At 41.1% G+C, this 25473-nt stretch overlaps 1 protein-coding gene across 1 annotated transcript; it reads left to right on the top strand.

Annotated features, from left to right (window-relative positions):
* Nucleotides 1–3246: 3246 nt before the first annotated feature.
* Nucleotides 3247–24412, top strand: KLF13 (KLF transcription factor 13). The gene is made up of 2 exons (XM_056499545.1): nt 3247–4312; nt 22859–24412. Exons 1-2 carry the CDS (start codon nt 3772–3774, stop codon nt 23143–23145), a joined length of 828 nt encoding a protein of 275 aa, XP_056355520.1. The 5' UTR covers nt 3247–3771; the 3' UTR covers nt 23146–24412.
* Nucleotides 24413–25473: the final 1061 nt, after the last annotated feature.

Genomic DNA, 25473 nt, shown 5'->3' with positions numbered 1-25473 from the left:
GTGGCAGAGCTAATCCTGTGGGTTACAAGCAGTGAGCTCAGGGGTTGGGAAAGGCCCCCTTGGAATCTTGTATCCTTGCCCCATGGTTCACTCAGATTAGACATGCTTTTTGTGTTTGTAATTATGCCATTCACTACTTACATAAAGTCCTTCTAGCAATCTTGACAAAAGATGGTGCACAGTCCATAACATACATGGTGTATCTCCTGAAGACAGCTTTGAGAAACTCAGAGAGGGTTTCCAATCCTAGCATAGTGTTTGTACTGTCTCAAAGTCACTCTTTGCTGCTGCTATTGTATTTTACAAACTTAGCCTTCTCCTCCCCCTCCCCCTTTGTTTCCTTGTGTTTTCTCCCTGTTTGAATTTATTTGCCTTAGTTTTTCTTATTAAACATTTCTGTTCTGTGGATGCTCTCTCTTTGAGCTGTATCAATGCAGTGCAGCAGCACCAGCTCTACTCCCTGCCTATGTGAGAAACTCTAAGGTCCTACTTCAGAAAAATAGTGTTGATTTTGGTGGACCTTAAGGACACAGTTAGCTCTTTCCAAACCAGGGATGCTGGCTGGAGCACAGCTAAAGCAGAGCCCCTGGTAAGCACCTGGTGGACTCCTTCCTGCCCAAAGGAAACCACAACTCACCTGCCCTTTCACTAAGGGTCAGCTGCTGTTGACTGCCTCACTGTGTTTGTTGCTTCCTCATCATGAGTTTCTCAGCTGGGGAATGCCCTAGCCCAAATCAAATCTTTGTTCAGAAATGAGCAATAGAGTCAATATTATTCTTGTGCAGCTATTTTGAAATACACAGCCATCTTCTTCACTTCTGTGGGATCTGTGAGCCCCAGCTAGAGGGTGTGCTCTGACAGCACAGTAATGCACACATTAACATTTTTCACCCAAACAATGGCATCAAGTATATTATTTAATATTTTCACCATATAGTCAGTAAAGCATTTCCATATGTTATTAAGTGTCATCACATTCCAATCTGAACTGCCTGCATGAGATTACTTCTGAAAGGTATTGCAAGTCACAACATTGAAATACAAAGAACGAAAATAAAATTTACCTTACTTATTAAATGAAGGTTTATAATTTACAAACAAGTGCTGTCATGGCACCGTACTAATTGCTGCAACAAGTAATTAAATCTGCATCCTTATTTTGTCTGTATACAAGATTTCTGTAGCAAGCCTCAGCCTTCATAGTACAGCTGAAGAAGTAGATAGTTATGGGAGAAAGACACAAACATATCCAGAATGACTGAATGAGATTATAAAATGATGCCATTTCTCTTATTCTAAGACACAGCATGGCAGTTCTGTACTGTGGCATAAATACACAGAAAGGCCCATGGCTCCTCAAAAAGCATCCCACTCACTGAAGACGTTTATTATGATTTTTTTTTAATATCTAGGTTTCTTGGAAAATACATGACATCATGTCCCTCACTCAGAGTGCTTTGTTCAGCACTTGTGCTATGCAAAATCAGGGAAAACTGCTGAGCAGCCAGCCCTGCCCACCACCACCGTGGGACAAGCAGTCCCTTGTTCTGGGCTGCTGTTGAGCACACTCATTGTTCAGATGAGCCCTGACATGCTCAGCTGGACAGAAGAGCACTGGCAGCTGTGGCACAAACACATCAGCCATGCACAGCATCCACCAGCCCCATTCAGAGCATTAAGCTGTCCCCTGATAGATGAGGAGGCTTCTGAAGACAGAATAACTACACTGGGGAGAGCACTAAAAATGAGACAAGCAACTGTTGCATTGTCTGGATTTTATTAGTGAAGCACCAGAAAATAAATGTAACGTTACTAAGGGGAAATCTCCTGTTCCTCCCAGGTACAGGCAGGACTACCTGCACAGATGCTGTGGCTTCTGCTGCAGGTGCTCAGCAGGGGGAAGACAAGAGGGTTTGAGAAGAGCTGCTCACAGATTGCACCAGAAAGCTAAGGTGGCTAGTGTTACACAGACCACTAAACCTTTCATTCCTTCCAGCTCCAGCAGGGATCCTAAGTTCATTGTCCACCTGAAGTACACAGGTAAAGCTTTGCCCTAAATCCAAATGACTACCAGCATGTTGTGTACACTGCTGAATGTCACTGAACTCATCCTCCTACTGAAAGAGGAATTTTTTATTTGTTTCTGGTTTTTTTATGATACACAAACCACCAAAAAGGAAATTAATCTTCTCAGGAAGGCAGTGAATATTCCCACTGCAGAATGCATTGAACCACTTAACTGCACAGAGCACAAGCCCATTTTCTAGCAGACCTAGCCAGACCACATTTTCCACTACATTTTCATTTTGAAAACAGCTGAATGCACAAAATGAAAGTCAGTTTCATTCCCCAAGTAAATAATCTGGGCTAAGAGTAAATAAAGCAGTGCACTTGGAAAACTATCAGTCTGTATTCTAAACACATCCCAGTTAGTGCTGTTTGAGCCCTTCTATGTTGGTTTTCTTTCAATCTGAGTGAATGCATTTGATTCTGGTAAATCCTCTGAAGAGCTAAGTCTACACTTATTTTTTCAACATTTTCTTGAAGTAAATTCTGGATTACGTAATTACTCAGAAGCAATATAAAAAGATGCATTGGAAATCCATGTTGCCAGTGCTCTCCTGTGGCAGTTATATTCAGGAAACGGGACTAATGCATCAATTGGGAAACTAACCAATTTTAAAAATGGCAAATTTTCAGTCACCTGTCAAACCATCTGCATACCTAGAATTCCCCAGGACAATATGTGAATAGTGCCAAACAGCAAACCATGCTTGGGATATATCCACAGGCAGCTCAACAATAAGCGAATAGTTCTGTAGGCAGATGAATTGAAGAAAACTATTTCCTAGGCTAATCAGCATGGGCAGTGACCCCCATGTGTCCCCGGCGCTGCACTGCTCTGTCTATATAAAATAAACCAATCTAAATTCTGCTGAATATCGAGGCTTCGGTTTGTCATTTATAACAGGTCCCAGCGCCTGTTAAACCGTCTCTTGCGGCGCAGCTCCGGCTGGCGCCCGTCCCAGGGAAGCGAAAGCGGCGGGAGCGAAAGTCCCGGGAGCTGCGCGGAGGGCTCCGGGCGCGCTGCTCTGCGCGCTGCGGCCGCGCGCGGGGGCGGAGCGCGGAGGGCGCCACGCGCGCGCGCCCGCCGCCGGCCAATCGCGCGCCGCCTCCTCCCCGGCTGGCCCCGCCCCCCCCCGCGCGCACCGCCCACCTGCTGCCCCCGCGCTGACGTCACGCAGTGACGTCACGCCCAGATGTTTCCCCCAGGCCACGCCCCCGCGGGGTCCGGGCGGTAACGGGAGCGGTAACGGAGCGATAACGGAGCGGTAACGGGAGCGGTAACGGGAGCGGTAACGGGAGCGGTAACGGGAGCGCCAACGGGAGCGCCGGTCCCGCTGTCACCGCGCCATGGCAGCGCTGCCGCACCGCCCCGCCAGCCCGCCGCCGCTCTGAGAAACACGGCGCCAGCCCCGAGCAACAAGCTGCCCGGGCCAGGATCTGTCTGCTGCTCTTTTTCTCTTCCATTGGACCGCCAACGCTTTTTTCGATTTAGTGACAAGCTGGGTGTGATCGTCACGAACAAAGTGTGGGTTTGATGGCTGCTAAGTCAGCCCTTACTCCTACGTACCGATCCTAAAAAATAAGGGACGGAAAAGTCTGCTTGTGTAATCTTTTTAAAAAGGGAAAGAGCGCTGTTGTGTTGGGTTCGGTTTTTTTCCTATTTTTGTCTTCGTCTGTTTGGATTTCTTTTTAAACTTATGAAAAATGGCAACAGCAGCGTATGTGGATCATTTTGCAGCAGAGTGCCTTGTTTCTATGTCGAGTCGTGCTGTTATCCATAGTCCCAAAGGGGAGCCTGATCCCCAACCTGATGCAGCAATACTTCCTTCATCCAATGGAGAAGATAGACGGGAAGTCAGAGAAACCGGGAAAGACAATGGATCGTCATTACTTGTGGTAGCTAGCATTTTAGCAGATCTGAACCAGCATGTCCCAAACTCAGCTGCTCTAAGGACGGAAAAAACAGAGACGCTTGATGTAACAGAACAAATACACATTTCTATTGCTCCCAAGGAGTTTGGGGAAGAAAGTGTGTCTTCAGCTGGTAAGCATGGAGGAGAAAGAGCAGCCACACCTACTAGCCTGGCTGCAGTAACTGAGCCAAGCCCCAGACAAAAGAACAAACGCCTAAGAAGCTGGACTGACCCTGGATCACCCCAGAAAAAGCACAAATGCCACTATGTGGGGTGTGAAAAAGTTTATGGCAAATCTTCCCATCTTAAAGCTCATCTAAGGACCCATACAGGTTAGTTGCAATCCAGCCAGAGATTTATTTGTTACAGCTTGGTAATTAAAATGAAAAACAAAACCAAACTTTTATTTGGCCACTGTTATGGTTTCACCTCTCGGAACTCAAGCTCGGGAAAACCAAACAACAGCAAAAAAACCCAAAAAACTAAAACTAAAAAAACCAAAATCTCTGGGAATAAGCCCTTACTGGGCACAGATTCAAAGCTAATGTTGCCCTTTTTTATTAATGCCACGGGGAGCAGCATGCGGGTCATCTGTGTGGATTGTACCAAGCTGTAATTTTTAGCTGCTGGCCTTCTTGTTCTGTGTGTCTCCTACTTCCCTTTCCAATACTTCTTACCTCCCCGTTTTTCCTGCTCCATGCTCCAGTCCCCCTCTTTATACCAACTTATCACTTCCCACGCAAGTATTGATACTCCTGATATTTTAAAATTAAATGTTCTAGAGGCACTCCATGGCTGTGTATCTGTTTCTTTCTTTAGCAGACACTGTGAAAGCTGGAGTAAGCAGAAGGTAGATGCCAGGCTGAGCACGAGTCACAAGGAGACACAATGAGTGAGGAGAGAGGGGGATATGGGCAGTGTCTAAAATGCTTCTGGCAGCTGGGTAAAAAATAATTCAAAAGTAAAAAAAGAAACATTTGAATGCAATCAGTAACTTGTAAGCTTACTTGGTGAAAGCTGAGCACTTTTTTTGTTGCTACTGTAATTTATGAGACACACCCACAGAAAAAAGTGGAAGTCTTGCAAGCGTTGAGAAAGTTGCGGTGAAAGAATTAGGAAGGCCATCTTGAAATAGGCCCCATGACCTGCCACACCTCTGCCTGTGCTGGGAACAGGGTGACTTCCAACCAGGCAGGGGACACCGAAAACAGGAGACCAGCCTCTGCTGCAGGCACCGACCATAGCACGTGTGTCGAGGCACCGAGGAGAGCAACTTGTGCAAGGTGTTCCCCTGAGTAATTTCAGCTGGTTTGCTAAAATGTGCGGTCAGTTCTCTTGAAAAGAGCAGCAATAGAGTTACAAATATAGTTACAACATGCTAAAGATGATGTAACTTTCAGCTCCGAGGTGTCAGCCTCGCCCGTGCTGGCCCCACTTCGAGCGTGGCTTCAGCTTTTCCTGAGATAAAGCGAGAGCCGCTCTAATTTGGTGCTATGCTTTGCTCCCTGTGGGAGAGAAGAAAGCCCCATCGAATTGGAGCATATGGATGGACAATTCCCTGTGGCACACAGCCAAGGGAACAGCGTGTTCCTGGCGCTCGGCAGCCTGTCCTGCTTTGTGCCGCCTCGGGACTTGCACAGAAAAGGTGTTTCCACTTGGCTTGCAGCGAGCTGTCTCCACTAATTTTCGGTTCTTTTGCGATCTTATTGCTGGCATTAGCCATTGTCCTGAAAGCGAAAGATAAATTTAGCACCGTTTCTGGGTTTCCAAAGCAAGCGGGGAGCAAGGAGGGGAACTCCAGCAGCCCCAGATAAAGCGGGGAGGGCTCGGCTTTCCTCCCACCCAGGCGGGAGTGTCGCTCCGGAGTCATTCGGGGACGCTGGCCAGCCTCCAAGTTCTCTTTTTTTTTTTTTTTTTTTTTTTTTTTTTTTTTTTTTTTTTTTTTGTTAACTCTTCATTTCCTGTGCTTATTCCAGGACTGTAGGGCTCAATTGGTTATTGCCGTGGCTAATGGCACTAAGACAGCACGTGTGCGTGTTAAAGGAAAAGCAGAGGACAGTTTTTGCCCAGGGAGTGGCAGGACCCTCGGGGACTACAGCTTCTTTGTTTTCTTTCGTCTCCAGTGTCTGTGTGGGAAGCTTTAAGCAAAGCTGCCAAGTTTCCCTCCTCACTGGCAACAGGTCTGTCTGTGGATTGAGTTTTAAACAGGCTTAAATGCCTCTTACTCTCCTTGCAGAATGTTTTCGAAGGTGTTTGAAATTTTTTTCTATCTTTAAAAGAGATTAGGACAGCCTTGAAGAACTGTAAGACAATAAGAGTTAATCTAACAGAAAAAGTGATTACTTCCAGGACTGGTAAATGTTTGTTCTTAAAAAACACGGTTTATTGTCTGCTTTAGAAACTTGCTTGTCCCCATCTGCTACTGTGCTGAGAAAGTAAATGCTTTGCTCTTCGTGGTTTGAGGAAGGATAGACCAGATCCTTGAGCTTGTGTTGAAGAGATGCAGAGCCTTCCAAGCACTATTGCATCAAGTCCAGCCCAGCTCACATTGATAGGCACTGAGAGCTTGTCCTGTTTTCCAGCTGTTTGGTGCTCTGTGTGAAATCCTTCTGATAATTATAGCCAGATATCAGAGCTTAAACACATAGAATAAAAACCATAGTGCAGAGGATGCTAACTCTCCTATTTAAGAACCAAGATGGAAATGCCAAGAGCATCTGCTTTTTGTCCTTTACTCAGTGTACAGTGTTTTTTAGTACTCCTATTAGGATAAAACTGGAGCAATCCAGTGTACTTTTTTGGTACACTACTGGTTAACCTGTCTCAGCCTTATGAATACTTCACCCTTATCACACTGAAAACCCTTGAACCAGGCAAAAAATTTTTTTCTTGAAAATCTACTCTGTTCTCTCCACCAGCTTTCAAAGCTCCCACCCCCCTGTGTTTCTTTTCATGTTCATGTTTTCCACTCTAGCCTCTCACTGAATGTCCTGGAGTTCAACATGATCATCAACCACAAAGCCCTTGAAGTTTCAGTGTTTACCAGGAGGTTATATTTAGTGTCAGTGGGTAGTTGTCAGGTCTGAATATTTTTCCACTAAGGCTCCCCTGGATCTCAAAAGCTCTGTTGTGGTCCACAGAGGCAGCACCTCCATTTGTCCTGAGCTATACTGACCCCACTGATAAAAAAGGGTTTCACTGATGCATGGATTTTAAAAATCCTCCCCACTGAGAAAATTCCTAAACACAAAGAACTTGCAAAAATCAGATAAATAATCACATGACAGAGTTTCCCTTCATCTAAGCAGGTTTTCAGCACAAAAGTCTGGACATTTTCTGTAGTTACTGCAAACCAGTCAGTCTCTTGATGCCCCAGTGGTAGAAGGGAGACAATACAGAGCAAACTACAATCTTATAGAGCCTTGTTGAGGACCACTGTGTTGTGAGAAGCTGTAGAGAGTCCCAACTTATTGCATTATGTTACATATTTATATGTAGAGAAAAACTGATGGGATTTGAGCAGGGAATCACAAGAATCCTATGTATTGCATTTCCATTTTTTGACATTACATCTCTATAATCACATATTTGAGGACAACCTACTGAACCTGTATGGATAAAGGTTCTTTTTTGGCTTATGTACCCTTTTTTACTCATCAATTGCTATATGTTGTTTCCCTAGCTATAATTTCTCTGATTTCTTTGTAGCTGGTATAAGTGAAGATGGAGAATTTAATGATGTAATTGTATTTGAAAACAATCTGGGAATAAAGCAATCAGACCTCACTGTGACAAGTATGACAAGGGCATAACAATTAGGCTGGACAATCAGGAGTAGGATGTGGCCTGTGTTCAGGCTGGTAAAGAGGCCTTTATAGAAAGCACAAATAATCCCTTTGAAATAGGGGTTTGGGTTTCACTTTCAGTTCTAGTAAGTCTGATTTGCTTACACTGTGTTAATTCAAAACAAAACAGTGAAGCACAGCTTCTGTTGAGTTCTGAATCAAGATGCTCTCCATGTCTGTAGAAACCAATTAACCAATGGAAGAAGCAAGTTTTTCTATCATAGAAATAAACTTCACTTTCCACTTTAGCACCTGGAAATTACCAGAAACATAACTATTTATGTGAAAACCCATGGACTAGACCTGGCTGAGGTTTCTTTTAGCTTGTCTCTAGGCACACAGTGAGTCTTGAAGGCAAATAAAATACGTGCATGTGTGCAGAAGGTGGGCAGTGTTTGTGAAGCCCCAATTCTTTGCAGGACAAGAGGAGAAACCCAGTCCAGGACCTTCTGTGCCACTCCAGAGCAGTGCAGAGCAGGACTGCAGGCAGCTCTTGTGAGCAGCAGGATGAGATGAGTGGTGCTGGTGCTTCCACCCATCCTCCTGAGCTGCCAGTTTGCTGCTTTGCATGCCAGGGTTTATGGGAGCTGCACTCCCTCTGAACAGAGGAAATTGAAAAGGCTTTTTCCCAACACAGATTTCCCAAAGGTGAAAGGACAGACTCAGTGAATTTGTCCATCTGCATGTTGTGGCTCCTGGCTTTGATTTCTTGTGTTAAGTTAGAAACAGCTCATAGGCTGTGTATGCTTCCTTCAGTCTCATTAGCAAACACCCAGATTATCCAAAATCTCTGGGCTGTTGTGTCCTTAAATGCCTTCCACCTCCTCACTTTGCTGCGTGTATCAAAACATTTTCTCTAAGGTTTTTGTTTCTGAGATGGGCACAAATGGTGGCTTCTGGACAGATTCAAATGCCAGTCTCATGAAACAGTGTCTTTTGAGCCTAAGGCACAAGCTTCTTTCTCACTGTTAAGAACTTCAGCAGCCTGCTACTTTTTTTTCAGAAAACTGGTAATATTAACTCTTTTAATAAGCCTACATTTTTAAAAACAATGCAGATATTCAAAGCACTGTTTGTGTTTCCTCTGAAAGAGCTCTGCAGCTCCTTTACATCCTCTAAGAAAATTTCAACACATGAACAAAAGTCAGTAGAAAACAGAATAACTTCCCTCAAAGGCTTGCCTGAGTCCTTACCCTACAAAGCAATTCTCAAGACTAAAGTTCTGATTTAAAAGTATTCATTTTAAGTCTGGATCAAATAATCTGTGTTCATTGAAGATAACAAAATATATACATTCTATAAGTTTCTTAATGTTAAAGTCTTTGAAATAAACATGGGGCACAAAAAAAGAGTAAGCAAATTTTAAAACATTTCAAAGGGAGCTAAGTCAGAAAGAAAAGAAGAGCTCTTACTCACTCCTTTTACATGTCTGCTTCAAGACTGAAGAGTAAGATTTAGTTAATTCAAGACATTTAGGGTTAAATTAGGTGCATGGACAATCCAGCTGGATGACATCTGTATTTACCACACACCTGATTAATATTAGGGGGAACTACCTCTTCTACAGGTTTCTCTGTGAAAGGCTTCCCTTTATTTCCTTTCCCCATTTCTTCTCCCCAGTCTTTGTGGAGATATTAATCCTGCAGAAAACAGAGAAATGAAGTTTCTGTTAACAACAGAATTTAGGTATTGTAGCTAAAAAGCATTTAATCCTGGTTACAACCATGTGTCTAATGAAAAATCAGAAACATCACATACTTCTCTTTCCACAAACCATTTTTCTTTTAGCATGGAAATGGGACTTAGGTCCAGTGTAGTGAAACCTATTACTATTGGACCTGGTGAAGATGGATGACCCTCCAGTTGTTTTCCTCATTCCACTGGTAGTAGTTCCCTTCTCAGTGGCAAGACCTAGGTCTTACAGAGTTGGGAGTAAACTGGCAAGCAAGGTTTCTAAGGAATGGACAGTTGAAATTGATTCCTGTGTTTGTATTAGAAATTAATCATGGCCCTGCGGACAGGAGTGTTCAGAATCATCTGCAGAAAACTTTTCTGCAGTAGCATTTCTCTACAACACAAGAAAGTGTATGTGACAGAAGTTCTGCATAAACAAACCTTTTTGCTAAACTGGAATTCCTTGTGAAACAGACTCACAATTGGATTCCATCTGAGAAGAAGGCACTTTTAACCATCTAAAACACAACAGTTCCATTGTGTTATTGTCTGGCTGAACATGGTTATGGCATGTCCAAGAGCAGAAACCTGGAACTTGTTTATGTTGAACATGTGGTTTCTAGTTCTGTTTTTTGAGTTAAGCATGTTCCAACTTCCCCCCCACCCCTTCCAATCTTGGATCAGCTGTCTGGAAGTCGGTGCTGACAGAGCCAAAAAATACTCTGCTGTTCAAATGCAGGACAATTTTTGAAGGGTCCTTTCTGTAGAATTTCTATAGGTATACTTTTTTCCCCTTTGTTACCCACTTGGCTTTTATGAGGTAGATTTGCATGGGCAGTGAGATCATTATCTTGCTGTATTTGGTTTAACAATAGCTGGACAATGTGGGTTATTTAAGTGCAGGCACTGAAGTCAGACAAGCATATCCTGTATTTTTCAGGTCTTGCAGATTCAGCAGATCTTACAGGGCCTCCACTTAATATAAAAGAAAAATTTTTTTAAAGTTCAGAGTGCCACCGTTGTGGTTACTTGTAGAAAAACGACCTCAGAAGCTTTTTTGCAGCCTTAACATAAAAAGCATTTACTAACCAAGAACTTGGCACAAGTCAAATGGTATTAAAGTAAGCATATCCTGGAATGACCTCTAGTGCAAGGAAAAGATTTGCTGTAATCACTTACAGTCCTTTTGAAGTGCTCTCAGGAACACAGGCAAAATACTGGTGACTGGTATCTGCTGGTGGTGCAATGGATCAATAAACTATCTTAAATTAATTGCATGCCTAATTTCTACCAGACCACCCTCTATTATTTGGTTATAAGTTATATGGATTTTTGGAATAGAGGGCCTTGAAAAAGGCACATGAAAGAACAGTCTTGCTGCTGTTTCACATCTTTCCATCTGCCTGGCTCCTGCAGCCAGCTAGAATATCCCTTGACAATAAATACCCAAGCAGAATGGGCATGCTGGTTATGTCCTTACCTCCTTCAATAGTAGTTTTTGAAGCTGGTAAAGGAGGGCAGCAGAAATGCTGACTCTTCCAGAGTAAGATCAGGTGAGGTACAGCAGCCAGAAGGGATGTATTGAGCTTTTTAAATAAACAGCAGTCAGTATTTCCACTAGAGGAACTTAGAATGGAGCCAGCTGAGAAGGATTGGTACATCTTCAGGTGTTTCCTCCAAATTTTTTGATGAAATTGTGAGCTGTTTGACAATAGATCAGGGAAATATTTATTTTGCAATTTTGGGATAAATAAATAAAAATACATTGGTACCAATTCACATACTAGATTGGGACTTTGAAGACTATTTTATGTTCTTGTAAACCTCCCAGTTGAATATAGTTATTTCCTACCTTCATAATCTAGTAGTTTAAGGCTTACTCTGCTGTAACAAATAGAAGAGAGATGCTGCTAAAACCTCCCAGAACAAGAGACTAATTTTTGTTATTTATATGTAGTGGCTTACTGAATTTTAATTTGCAATCTCTTTTAAATGCTAGCAGAAGGACTGCAGATGAGCATTAATACATGAGGGCCATGGCAGTTTTTGATTGTTCTGGTGACTGATATATTTTCCAAGCCCTGTGTGAATTGTATGCAGCTTTTTTATGCATGTGAAACTCTTCATAAGAGCACTGAAAGCCCCTGAAAGTCAATGGAAACTTCCATTTGCTGTAATATGTCTAGACAAGCAGTGCCAATTGAATGTTTAGCCTTACTGTGTAATAAATCCAGGTTGTATTTGTAAATATGTCTTCTAAATTCTCCTCACATGACCTAAACTGAATTTGTTAGATACCCCAAAGGATTACTTTCAGACAGGATTCTCATTGGTACAAAATGCAAAGATATCCCATATTTATACCTTCTATTCCCCCAGCTTTCATCACTGAAAACTACTGAATTCTTCTCACTAGCATTTAAAATTTCTCAGACTGACAAAATTTGAAACCAAATTCTAGCTTAAATAGAAATGTATGAGCAAATGTATATGAGCAACCAGAAAAGATAGTGCTTTGGAATTTATAGGTACCCCTACACAGTGTTAATCACATAAACAGGCCTATAAGAAATGTATCAAAAAGCTCTTTTTTTTTTTTTTTTTTTTTGAATGGCAGAGATGTAGAATTTGGTCATGGCACAAAGTAATTCTAATTACTGATTACTACTTTTAGTAGATGCTAGATGTAAATTTGATAGAATCAGTTTTACTTCAAGCTGTATGATATGAGGTAAAACTATCTCTAGTTAATCACCTACTCTTTGTCTTTAAAAAAAAAAAACCTCTCAGTGTCCCTAATAAGAAAACACATATGGGGTTTTTAAAGCACAGAATCCTGTGTTTCATTTGAAAATAAACCTCTTCCCAACCCACCACCTGCAAATATAAAATGCATATATATAGCATTGCATTGATAATACACAGAAAAGTGGGTTTGCACAGTTAAACATGACTTTTTGTGAACTCTGATTCTGGTCCTCTGGGCACTGCTGAGACTGAAAGGGGAATTGGGCAACCTGCTAGATTAACTCAGCATTGCTTGAACAGTGGAACCTGGAGGGAGAATTTTCCCTCTGCCCAAAACCTCCAGCTCTTACCTGTGCTGCAGAATCCCTTACACTGTTCATATGGTGAGTTTTCAAAGAACTGCCAGAATTTGGGGGGTCTGAAGCAGTGACCTTAGGAGGAGCTTAGCTGGAAGTTGTGGGAGCACAGTGTTACCCATCATTCATCCCAGTACTGCACATCTTTCTTACATCTCATCTGCAAATGTTCACTATCACACCAGACCCAGGTAATTACCATGCTGAAAGATTTGCACCATTTCCCCACATTTTCCTTCAGCTTGAGTGGGTTTTGTTGTGTTGGCACCTCCTTTCAGTCTGCAGGATAATGTCACTGAGGGCACCACCTCACTGAGCAAATCAGTGATTTGAGCCAGCATCTGTTGGAGCTTGGAGTGCAAATTTAGCAGTCTCACTTCTGGGCAGCCATTCTAATTAAAAAGTGCCATTGGTCACTTTTAGAGGATGAAGTGGTTGGGCAGATTGCAATGTTATCTTTGCTGTGCTCATTGATGTCAGCAAACATTGTACAACAGTTGGCACAAATGTTTTACCATGAGCCTTGTCCCAGACTGGGACATGCAGATGAAATCTGTTTAGGAACATGACTGCCAGATACCTTAGAGTAAAAGTGATAATTTACAAAGCTCCAACTCTATACTGCAGAGACAAAATGTAATGAGAAACAGCTTCTAAATGCTGCTTGTCAAAGTACAGATGTTCAGCACCAGAATCTTCTAAGAAAAGTTTCAGTCAGTCCCCAAAGGGGTGTTCTTAAAAAAAAAAAATTAAAAAAAAAAAAAAAAAAAAAGAAAGACAACAAAAAGAACAGAACATTTTGTGATTCTGCTTCTTACTCTACTGCAGTGTTTGGAATTGACTGATGTTTCCAGTGAGCAGTGTGGACTAAGCAAATACAGCACAAACTCTCACCCAACTCATACCAAAAGGGCCTGCATGGTGCAGGGCTACACATTTCAGAGACTTTTTGCTAACAATGAAAAGTCATGTAGAACTTGTCTGTTTTCTCTGCATTTCTGAATGTGACTTTTCTGAGCAGTGTGGCCCCTGGAGAAAACAATATCACTGACTTTATCAAAACAGAATCACCTCTGTGATAATATGCTATTTTAAACCTATGTCTTTTGCTTGATACTTCCTCTTCCCTTCCCTAGAATTTCAAATGGGATTATTTAATAGGCTGCTGTTAATTCCTTGAGGGTTGAGGACTCTAACATGAAAAAGTCCTAGCTCTCCCTTTCACTATGTTTAATAGATTCATTAGGATTTGTGGACTTCCCTCCTCTCAGTCTAACACCAAACCTCTCAGTGAAAAAAAGAATCCTGACTGATGCTCTTACAGATTGTTTACAGGAATATAATTTAATTTCTACATGCAATAGACTACAAATCACTAGATAAATTTTTGTCTTTAAGGCAAAAATTACTAAAATCTTTTTCTGTCAACAGGAATATAATAAGTTACAAAAACATTCTGAGAGGATGTTACCTAGCTGGTGCTTTGCTTTTGTAAGGAATTCTTGAACAAGCAGCAATACTTTCTGAGGTTATGTCATCAGTTTCTGCTCCTAAGGCTAGCAGGTGAATTACAGACTAATTAGTTTGGAAAAACATTCTGTACCTCTGCTGAACTTCTGTGGAAACACTTGCATAAAGTTTCTTTCCAGGAGCCAACTCTGGTTCTGTATGTAGAATATCTTTGGGAAAATTATAGATATACACTATCACTTGGATATGACCACTGCTGTTTGCAAGAGACCCAAACTCATTGGGTATAAGCTGCATCTTTCTGGTGTTGGCAAGCAAATTGCTTTCTTGGATATTTAGAAGAATTTCTCTACAGAAAGACACGGAGCTGATGTGGTTGGTGTGCTTGGTAGTTTTTCTTCTTTGAATGCTCTGGGGGAACTGAGTTCCAGTCTCATTTGCAAGGAAACCCAAATTATCACATAACTGTTTCTTCAATCAAATGGTCCTAAGGAGGATCTACCAGACTCATTTGTGCAGTGCATATTGCAATTCCTGAATCTCAGCCCAAAATCCACAGTTGCCAGAGCTGTGCTCAGCAGGAGCTAGGAATATGGACAGGAAATCAGGTTCAAATCATTTTGTGGTTCTCAGATTTAGGACTGGGTTGAGCAAGAATCCAAATGGAAATAAGAACAGCAGGGAAATTCTATGATCTTTTTCAAAGTAAAAATTATATCCAGTACATAGGGTTTTGGCCTGCAGAGTTACTTGGCACTGATATCTTTTAGAATTTCACAGTAATGGTGCAATTCCTATTATATTCTATAGAACTTCCCTACCCCAGGAATCTTCTGAAAAAATTTGGCTGTAATAAGTTCCTATATTTTAGTTTATTTCATTAGCCCCTGTCCATCAGGCATGTTAAGTGTGGCCAGCTGATTTCCTGCAGACAGGGAACAGGTGCTCCATCTCAAAAACACACAAAGGCCAGTGAATTTCCTCTCCTAACCCAGAAGAGCAGGTCTGTTAGAGAACAGATCTGCACATTTAATCAAACAAGTGTAGAAAAGCAGCAATAAATGTGCTGGAGCCACCAGGAATTTATGTTTTGGGAAGTAATAGGGATCTTTCTACTACAAGTTATCTGCATTTCCAGTTACTGAATTTTTACCTGACATGTATGGACCCATAGAATTAAGAATCTCTGCTAAAGAATCATTGGTCTCTCACAAGATGGAATGGTTTACATGTGAATAAGGTTTTTAAATACTTACAGAGAAAAGGGTGGCTGCTGGGCATCCTTTCTGGCATGATTCATATGTATAAACCATATGAGATGTAACTGAGCTTGACAGAGTTTTAACAATTAAAATATTAACTCATAGAAAAGACTGAGAAAAAGCTGAAACTGGAAAGGAGCAGGTAACTGGTGCTCTTTTTTCCTTTCATGCTGTTGTGGTTCAAGGAGTCTACAAGGAGATGCAAATAAACAGTGAAGGTATTAACAAAATAGGACATATAAATGAGACTTGCAAGAGTTGAATGTTGAATTGTAAATTGCCTTTTCTAAAGAGTTGGCCTGTTTTAAAAGTGGGCAGTTTAGAACTTTACAACTGTTACAATAGAATCTATTTCCTCTATTGCATACAAAAAACCTGAGGCCTGGTTTAAACAGGGAGGGTGGTTTAACAATCTGGGCAGAAGATTTTGGTGTGTATGCAATAGTCTTATACCTTGAATAAAAGCTGCCTTGTGTCAAGGAACAGATTTAGTGTTTGATTATCAGCCCAAAAAGCCACTTTCAGAGCTGCCTGAAGCTGATGCTCAGCATGGCCAGTGGCAGATGCTGCTCATAAACTGCTTCAACACCACCTTGCTCTCTGGCAAACAATCCACCCAGAATAAGAATCAAATAACAGGAAAACCCACTCCCTCTCTCTTCCATACAGTTGCAATAAGCTCTTAGTATCAGATTTTTGTGCTTATAAATGTGGAGCCCCATGTTCCAGGCATGCTGTGCTACTGTGATGTTGTTGATTGAACAGTTCAAAAGTTCACAAGGAGACATTTCACAATTACAGCCAAAGACAGCTTCACTAACCTCTGTTTGCTTGGCTTCTAGCAAAATGAAATCTCATCCTGTCCCCAAATCCTGGGAGCTGCTGTGCACATGAAATGTCATAACTTACCCACAAGGTCTATTCATGCCAAAGTATGTGCACTTCAGCTGGAGGCAAATGACATTCAACATCTTCCTGAACTCAGATAAATAAAGTGCAGGTCTCAGATTAGATGAATAACCCTTTAGTCTGTTATTTTGCATAGCAGGACAACCTTTCATTAATTTGATAAGCTTTGCTTTTACAAGCATTATCCTGTTTTTAGTAGAATAGAATAATAAAAAAAATCATTGATATGTCAACAGAGAAAAGACTGATTCATGAGGTCATATGATTCCTTCTTTGCAGCTATTCATACAACTGCTGGGCAGAGCTCATGGAGCCAAGGTTTCCCAATTTCAGCATGAATTCACCCACAGTTCACACCAGATTAACATAATTGGTCATTACCTATTTAATTACACTCCCACTTAAAACATTTCCATTGTCTAACCAGAGATCATGAACATTACCATGCAAATTTATTTAAAAGCCATCACAGCTAAAAATTTGTGAGGCAGACCTTCACTGAAAGGAGCCAGAGGTCATTGTACAGACAGGGATGGTTTATGAGCTTGAGTTTGATTTCAAGCATTCTTGCAATGCAGGTATCTTCAGGTTCAAGTTTTTATCCATGGAGATGTGTTTGCAAAAGAATCTCATGAAAATGTTATGACATTAAGAAGTCACTGTGTGCCATTTTTGGTTCCTGCCATGAGCACCTATTGGCTAATTCTGTATAATTGGCTGTAATTCTGTATATATTGGCTACCTGTATAATTTCAAGTGTCATACTCTGGAGCTGCTGACAGACAGGTGTCTGACCTGGAGCTGCTCTGGGTTTGCAGAGAGGGCTGGGTGACAGACTGAGCAGCTCTGAGGCAGCACAGGAAGGATGCAGACAGGAGTCTGCCATGGAAACTGCTTCTCTGAACTGCCCCTTCCTGTAGGTACATTGGGATCTGTTGTTTCTGCTCTCAGAAAGACATTTTTCCCTCCTGGAGGAGAAAGAATCAAGTCTGGGGAGTTTGTTTTCCTGGCTTCAGTTGCTGTCTGCATAGCATTGTCATTAATCACCTTGTTTTTTCCAACACAGGGTGAGTGGTGCAGCTGAAATCAGCTTGCAGCTGAAAAAGTGAAGTAAAAAAAAATAAATAAATCAATAAAAACAGTGCTAATTATGACATGCACTTGAAGGGCCCTCCTCTAGTCCCTTGTCACTTTAAAAGGTTTGAATTGCCTCATCAACAAGACAAAAAAAGAACAAAATCCCACATACCTTCATCCATGTTAGTCTGTTTTAAGAGACCTATGTTGAAGCCACAATCTTTGTATGAAAGGAATGAAGAAAGTCCCTTAAACAACAAATTTTTGGCTCAAGGCAAGAACTCTAGGCTGAAATTCTTTTGCTGGGGTGATGCAATAGGTCAGATTTGCTGATTAGGACATAGATTTTTTGGATTTTCAACCCCAGTATTCTTTTCAAGTATATTTATTTAAAAGTGTAATTGACCAATGGAAAAAGAAAAAATTCACCATCTTTTAGTTTTGTCATTCAGTAATACCTAGGTGTGTTCAGAGGCTTTTTTACAGTGTTTTTTAATTTTCTAATCACAATAGATGTTTAAATAATCATACTTCTTTATTACATTCATAGATCTGAGTAGAAAAAAAAATAGAGAAATACAGTAATTGAAGTGCTACAATACTAAACTTCAGAGTTCCCTTCTTTGCTGAGTGTCATACTTCAGTGTGGTTTGCAAATGACACATAGCTAAAATAAATCTTCATTTCAGAATAACACAATTTAATTATCTGGCATTTAAGAGCAAAGTCAATGCACAAAATAATATCACATGAGCTCCTTTGGTTCTCAGACAGACCTGTCTGTGGTGAAGGCTAGGACAGAAATTTTCACTACTTGTATTTCTCTGGAATTGTAGCTGTTATCATTATTGTATCTGACCATGTGTGCTGTTTGAGCTGTTTTAGTTGCTGTGGTTGTAACAGATAAATCAGAATGTAATCTGTGCTCCCAGATGGAGTAACACAAACACTTCCACTGCAAACAGTAACACACACTGACTTCAGATATAAACCTGCCACTTGGAAATTCCCCCTTCAAGAAATATTCACACATGTCTAAATAACTCAATGAAAATGCTGAAGTGCAGAAAATAAATGAAGGCTTTCAGTCAGGGATGTTATGGTGGCTGTTGCACTCCTGCACACAGGAAACATAAGATCCAGTAATTTATAAATGTAGTGCCTGGATCTGTTAAGGTCAAAGACGTGCACACTTTAAAAGTGAATGAACTCTGTGGATGCCTGGGTTTGTGCCTGCTGGAATTCTGAGAACTCCAGTTCCTAAAAACAGATGACATGACAGATATGGAATTAGCAGGACTTTGCATGCTTCTAGTGTTGTGTGCCAGCATCCAGGAACTTGGGAGCTCCCACTGCAGCTTTCCTTGGGTTTGGGCATTTCTATCACACCCCCACACGAGATTTCCAGTGTCTAGAGACAGGCTAATTCATCCTTTAACTTTTCACTGAGAACATTACTAAAACATCCTCATTTCCCTGGAATAGTGAAGCTCAGTACTGCTGAATTTGCTACTCTGTTAGTTGTGTGTCAAGGTGGCTGAGATACTTTAGAGCAAAAAACCCCAATTGCATTTGGCTTATTTGGTTGTGAAATATCACCCCCAAAATCATTAATTTAAAACTAAGTGGTTTCATTTTATAGGAATTTGAAATTGTGAGGCTTTGGAAATTTTTGATCCCTTTTTAAATCCTCGATAAAGAAACCACCATTTGCCTAACCTAACATCAGAGCCCAATTCTCTCTTGCACTGAGATTGTGGATTTGCTATTTGACTATGCAAAAGGGCTTTTTTACAAACAAGAGAATATCAGAAATTAAAATAGCCATAAATACAAATCAGTACAATTGAAGGATGACCTTTCCTCTTTTTTTTTTTTTTTTTTTTTTTTTTTTTTAATAACAGCCCAGTCTCAAGGAACATAGTCTGCTTGGCTGAGTGTTTTTCCCAAGACAGCATTTCCTCTCCTGGAGGAAGGCCTCTTCAGTCACATCTCTATTTAACTGTCTGCCCCTCATCCTCCCCACCCAGCCTGCTGATCTGTGCTTCCAAATATACTCTTAATTATGTATATGAAAATGTAGAAATACAAGAATAGCACACAGCAGCATGTTCAGGCTTCTAGTCTGTTTTTATAACAACATTCAACCCTGTTCTGGGAAGCAGCAGAACAGATTAAAGATCACAGAAAATTGTTTCTGGTTTACTGTTTCTGATTTTGCAGACATTCATGGAATTCCCAGGATACAAATTTCTTTGTTACTGCATGGCCTTGACATGTGCTTGAGGATGCCAACATAAAGTGCAGAGCTATTACATGAGTTAAATTGGAAAAATAGCCCCCAGTATGTGGTTTGACCTGATAATTCTCTGATCTGTTGGGTAGTGGATATGACACTTCAAATTCTTCACATACAATTGCCTAATCTTTATATTTGAAATCAGAAAATGGTTGGCTTCACAATTGTCTCCAACTGTTTGAGCATTTCAGTCATTAGCAGGTTATTTTCAAAGTATGCTTAGGCCTGTGCAATACTTACTATCTTTTTATTATTGATATTCAGATGCTGGATACCAGAGAGATGAATTGGTGAGGCAGGAAGCAGATTACTCCAGAGTCTGTACAGGAGGCTCAGTGTACAGGAAAAGAGTCCTTAAAACTCTGTGGTGCACTAGAAGGATTGTACAAATCAAGCTCAGTAGACACCAGATCTGGTGCCACCACCTCTGTAGTTTTTGTTTCCCATAACTACATACAGTTGCCTCACTATATAATGATTGAAAAATACAGAATAATACAAAGGATCTTTATGTAATATGATAAGAACAGGCTGGCTCTAGCTGCTTCTGAATCCTTTCCAGCAAGAGATGACAGAGGGGCATAATTTAATGCTGTTACTATAGCCCAGGCAGCTCTGGGTTTCCTTGGCAGGCTGCTCTGCCAGGCAATATCTACAGCAAGGTCTGTGCCCCTGAGAGAATTCAGAACTCAGTGCACCTGCAGAGCTCACTTACTTTCACTTGTGAGCACTTCAAGAAGTTTCTTAATGCAGATTTGCTCTACCTGCTTTTTTTTTTTTTTTTTTTTTTTTTTTTTTTTTTTTTTGACTGGATGGAGTTCAGGAAAAAGCCAAAAATGTTCTTGTTTGTGTAATTTTCAATTGAGATCAGCTGAATCTAATTCCCAAATGTGATGTTTTTCCATCAGTTTGTGTAACTTAAACACATTGTAGATGTCATGTGCCCTGGCAGAGGAGCTAGAAAGGTTACCAATTATTGGATTTGGAACATGGATATCCAAACCTATTTAAAATTGTGAAAAAATAATTTACAGTATTCCTTATCTTTTAGAGGCATCTCTTGCCTGCCTCTCCAAAGTTAAAGAAGACAGAGTTGCATTTTGATTAATTTATTTTCAAGCATCTTTATGTTTTGGAAACTTAGGACTGTTGGAGACCTGTTAGTAAAGCTCATAATGCACAAAGATACTGCAGCTGCCAGGGCACAGCATCATGAATCTCAGTGTACATATTCACATACTTCCTGCCATATCTAAGATACTTGAAAACACTTCTACAATTATCTGTAAGATTAGATTATTCACTGAGTGTATAAAGGTAAAATTCTGACTTCAACATTGCCTGAAAGAATCTTTCTTGTGTCATGTTATAGCCATTTAAATGGTGAAAACTCTCTGAGTACATGTCCATGGGCTGCTGCTTATGCAGGAATGTTATACTGTGGCTGCAGGTTCCCTAATGAGATTAGGCAATCAATTCATATAATCTCTCATTCTGTTGATTGCTTTACTGCTGGCAAAAGGACATTTATATAACTTACCTGCACAGAAAACCACATCCCTTCTGTTTGAGAGATGAGAATGATGACAGACTGAATTTCCATGTGTGGTTTTGGAGCAGCTGCTGGGTCTTGCCTTAATTAATACCCCACAGCAACTTTGTTCCAGACTGTGTGCTAATTTTTTATGAACAATAATGACTCTTACATCTTCATGCAAGGCATCCAGCATTTCCTCACAATGCAGTTTTTCTTTGAAGAGGAATTGCTAAACCTCAACAAAGCTGGGAAGTATTCTAAAGAGCTGTTACCACTGCTAGAGTGATGCCAGCTGTCAGTGGAAAATCACTTGGCCAAGAAACTTAAAGACAATTACCAAGAAGATACAAAATCAAGACTGGAGAGGGCTGAGGAGGAAAATAGTCCCTAGAAAGGAGAAGGACAGGGATGATAGAATATAGTGGAAAAAATACCACATTTTTGGCTCAGCACCCAAATCCTCACCATCATCAACATCAAATCAGACAGAGTGAGAACCTGAATGTTCTCATCCAGACCTGATGTGCAGGGAGGAGAAGGGGAGACAAGTTGTGCAATAACTTCATCACCTGCTAGTGCTAGATAACACTGATCTTACACAATCCTGCTTCAATATTCTATTTACTTATAGGGGCAGCTTGGAGGAGTGAGTGAATGTTCTATTAACTTATAGGGGCAGCTTGGAGCAATAAGGGAATAAACTATTTACTTATAGGGGCAGCTTGGAGGAATGAGTGAATATTCTATTCAATTATGGGGCAGCTTGGAGGAATGAGTGAATATTCTATTCACTTATGGGGCAGCTTGGAGGAATGAGTGAATAAATTATTCACTTATGGGGCAGCTTGGAGGAATGAGTGAATATTCTATTCATTTATAGGGGCAGCTTGGAGGAATGAGTGAATATTCTATTCACTTATAGGGGCAGCTTGGAGGAGTGAGTGAATATTCTATTCACTTATGGGGCAGCTTGGAGGAATGAGTGAATATTCTATTCACTTATAGGGGCAGCTTGGAGGAATGAGTGAATATTCTATTCACTTATAGGGGCAGCTTGGAGGAGTGAGTGAATATTCTATTCACTTATGGGGCAGCTTGGAGGAGTGAGTGAATATTCTATTCACTTAGAGGGGCAGCTTGGAGGAGTGAGTGAATATTCTATTCACTTATAGGGGCAGCTTGGAGGAATGAGTGAATATTCTATTCACTTATAGGGGCAGCTTGGAGGAGTGAGTGAATAAATTATTCACTTATGGGGCAGCTTGGAGGAATGAGTGAATATTCTATTCACTTATGGGGCAGCTTGGAGGAGTGAGTGAATAAATTATTCACTTATAGGGGCAGCTTGGAGGAATGAGTGAATATACTATTAACATATAGGGGCAGCTTGGAGCAATAAGGGAATAAACTACTTAGTGAATATGAAAGCTCAGTACAGATATTATTGAGTCATAAGCTCAACAGACCACGAGAGATGTGAGATACCCATTAAAGGACCAGGAGCCCAGCATCCCTGCAGACCCAGCCATCAAATAAGGTATACGACCACTGATCAAATACCACATACGATCAAATAAGGTATATTCTGTTTGTGATTTTGGAAGGCCACACCTCCCCCCGCCCCGCTCCCAACCCTTTCCCCCCGCAGAAACGCGCCGGCGGCAGGCGGTGCCCCCGTTCTAACGCTGTTTGCCCCCGCAGGTGAGCGGCCGTTCGAGTGCAGCTGGCAGGGCTGCAGCAAGAAGTTCGCTCGCTCGGACGAGCTGGCGCGGCACCACCGCACGCACACGGGCGAGAAGCGCTTCGGGTGCCCGCTGTGCGACAAGCGCTTCATGCGCAGCGACCACCTGAGCAAGCACGCCCGGCGCCACGCCGCCTTCCAGCCCGGCATGCTGGGGGCCAGGGCCGGTGCCCGGCCGGGCTCGGGCAGCGAGCGCAGCCGCTCCGGCGCCTCCAGCCCCGCCACCAGCCCCGCCAGCTCCCCGTAGCCGCCAGCGCCGGACCTGCGCTTCTGCGTTCGGAACAGCTCCGTGCCCCTCCTCCCTCTCTTTTTAATATCTGCCTCTCTCACTGCAAATTTTTTTAAAGTCGGATTTGCTTTACCCGACCGCGCAAGTGGCTGTTCTAACCTCGTGGACGCATAAATTTACCATGCTGTCTCAATATTTCATCTGTTTTGCAACCGCTCTTCGTTGTTATTTATAAGGAAATGGAAAAAAAAATCTTTAAAAAAAAAAAGGAAAAAAAAAAATCCGCTTAATTCACCTCAGGTGTTGAAGTAGTTTGTAAAACCGGGTTGCACAATGTAAGCGTACATACACTTAAAAATCAACTGTGTTGGATTTGTGTCCCCTTGCTCCTTTCTCAGGGATGGATATTTATGTTACACAATAATTACAATGAAGACACACCCTAACCATGGCCTTACTCTGTAGATGTAATTGCACTCAGAAGCTTTTTCGTTGGGTTCTTCACACACTGGGGAAAAAGTGAAAAACAAGCAAACAATAGAGAAAGCAATCCAATACTGGAATGTAGTACCAGACTCTTCCATCCTTCATTTTCCTGATTTTACACCTTTGTTGGGGACTCCTGTCCAAACAGGAGTCTTGTCTTTCTTCAGGCTGCCCCCTGCAAGCTGTCTCCTCACTTCATGCTCCAAAGATGCTCCAAAACCAACTTCCAACTGCAAAATTCTCGATAAACTTGCTTGTTCGTTTGTTTCGTGCTAGATAAAATCCTGAGAAAAAAAATTTTCAACAAGATGCCTTAAAGAAATAACCTAAATGATAAAGAAACAAATGTACACTGGGTAACATTTTATGGCAGGGTGGCCTGGAATCTCAGAGACTTTCTGTTGTCACTCTCTCCAAGTTGTTGTCTGCACTGCCTGTTCAGTATGAGACCAACAGAATATTCAAACCACACTGACTTGAACAATTCCCTTTATTTCTTCTTCCTTTGTTTTGTTTTGTCGTTTTTTTGTTTTTTTTTTAAATGAACTATGGAAATAGCATTACTGAACCAATGCCCACCAAAACTGTTATCAAGGTACTTACCTACTGTGCAGCTCTATCTTAGAAAGAAAAATTGGCTAAGACATAGTTTCTGTATCCTGTTGCATCAAAATTGTGATCATTGATAAAAGGAAGTGAAAATCATAAGGTATCTTCTGACTGGAATAATAAAATATGCATTTTTAAGTTTAAAATAAAATGACATTATAGCTCAGCACTCCTTCAAGTTCCTCAAAAATACACATACCAGCATAAAGCAAGGTGCTCTTATTTCTGAAAAACTGCTTTAGAATAGAAAGGGAATATTGTCTAGTTTTCAATGACTTTCAAATACTTAACACTAGATAGAGCACAAGGAGATAGATTTTTTATGTTTTATATGGTAGGAAATAGACTAGAAGACCAGGAGCATACTGGTGTACTGAAAACCTCTCTGGCAGCAAATAGACTTTCCTTGGTTTGTCTGATGGTGCATATTATCAATTCAGGACCTTTTCATTCTGGAATTTTGGGATGTTTGCTGTTTTTACTGTAGGGTATAAATGCAATTAAGTGTAGCATGGTGAAAAGAAACACTCCACACCAAACCTGTCATTTAATATGAAGTGAATGCCTCCAGATTCCCAATGAACCTGTATCTTACCTGCTGCTTTGCATTGACCCAGTTTTGCAAGGTTTTATTGTACTGTATGTTAACTGTGAGAAGCTAATACAGATTCCCAAGTAATTTCATAGGTACTTCCATAATATACATTATTCCTAATACTACACCTTCTATTAGTTGCATAGATAAATACTCTAAGTATTTATTGATACAACTATAAATCTAAACAAGTGTTGATGTTTCAGTATTTTTTAATGTTCCTTTGCTTCAGATTCCATCTCTGTTAATTTTGCTCTTTGAATTGGAAGTCGTGAGAGGCACAGTTCTACTGTTTTGTTGCACAGAAAATGAAAGAATATATGCAAGATAACAAAAAGAGTTGGATGAGTTGCCCAACCTCTAGAGTTAGGGGAAAACCAGATCTGTTGGCCTCAATAGATTTCCTCTTTTCCTTTTTTTTTTTTTTTTTTTTCATCTCATGTACTGAGATGCACAATTTTAACAACTTGATATAATTCAGGTAACAGGAATTCACATTCCAATATTTTCTGTGACTCCCAGAAGTGCTCTTGTGCTGTAGTTATCAGAGAGGCATCTAGCCCAAGGAATTCTACAGGTCAGTGTGTCTTGGGCACACACTTGAAAACAAGTCAAACACATTTCTCATGATACCTTAAGAGAGGGCTATGGAGGAG

The sequence above is a fragment of the Oenanthe melanoleuca genome, chromosome 10, assembly GCF_029582105.1.
Source record: "Oenanthe melanoleuca isolate GR-GAL-2019-014 chromosome 10, OMel1.0, whole genome shotgun sequence".
NCBI classification, from domain to species: Eukaryota; Metazoa; Chordata; class Aves; order Passeriformes; family Muscicapidae; genus Oenanthe; species Oenanthe melanoleuca.
Note: the sequence above shows the minus strand (reverse complement) of the source record. Positions and strands in the feature narration are given on the sequence as shown.

Excerpts from the sequence above, each read along its gene's own strand:
- KLF13 (XM_056499545.1), top strand. The coding sequence starts at position 3,772 with ATGGCAACAGCAGCGTATGTGGATCATTTTGCAGCAGAGTGCCTTGTT. Across the intron at positions 4,313-22,858 it reads TCATCTAAGGACCCATACAG|GTGAGCGGCCGTTCGAGTGC; the intron begins GTTAGTTGCAAT and ends TTGCCCCCGCAG.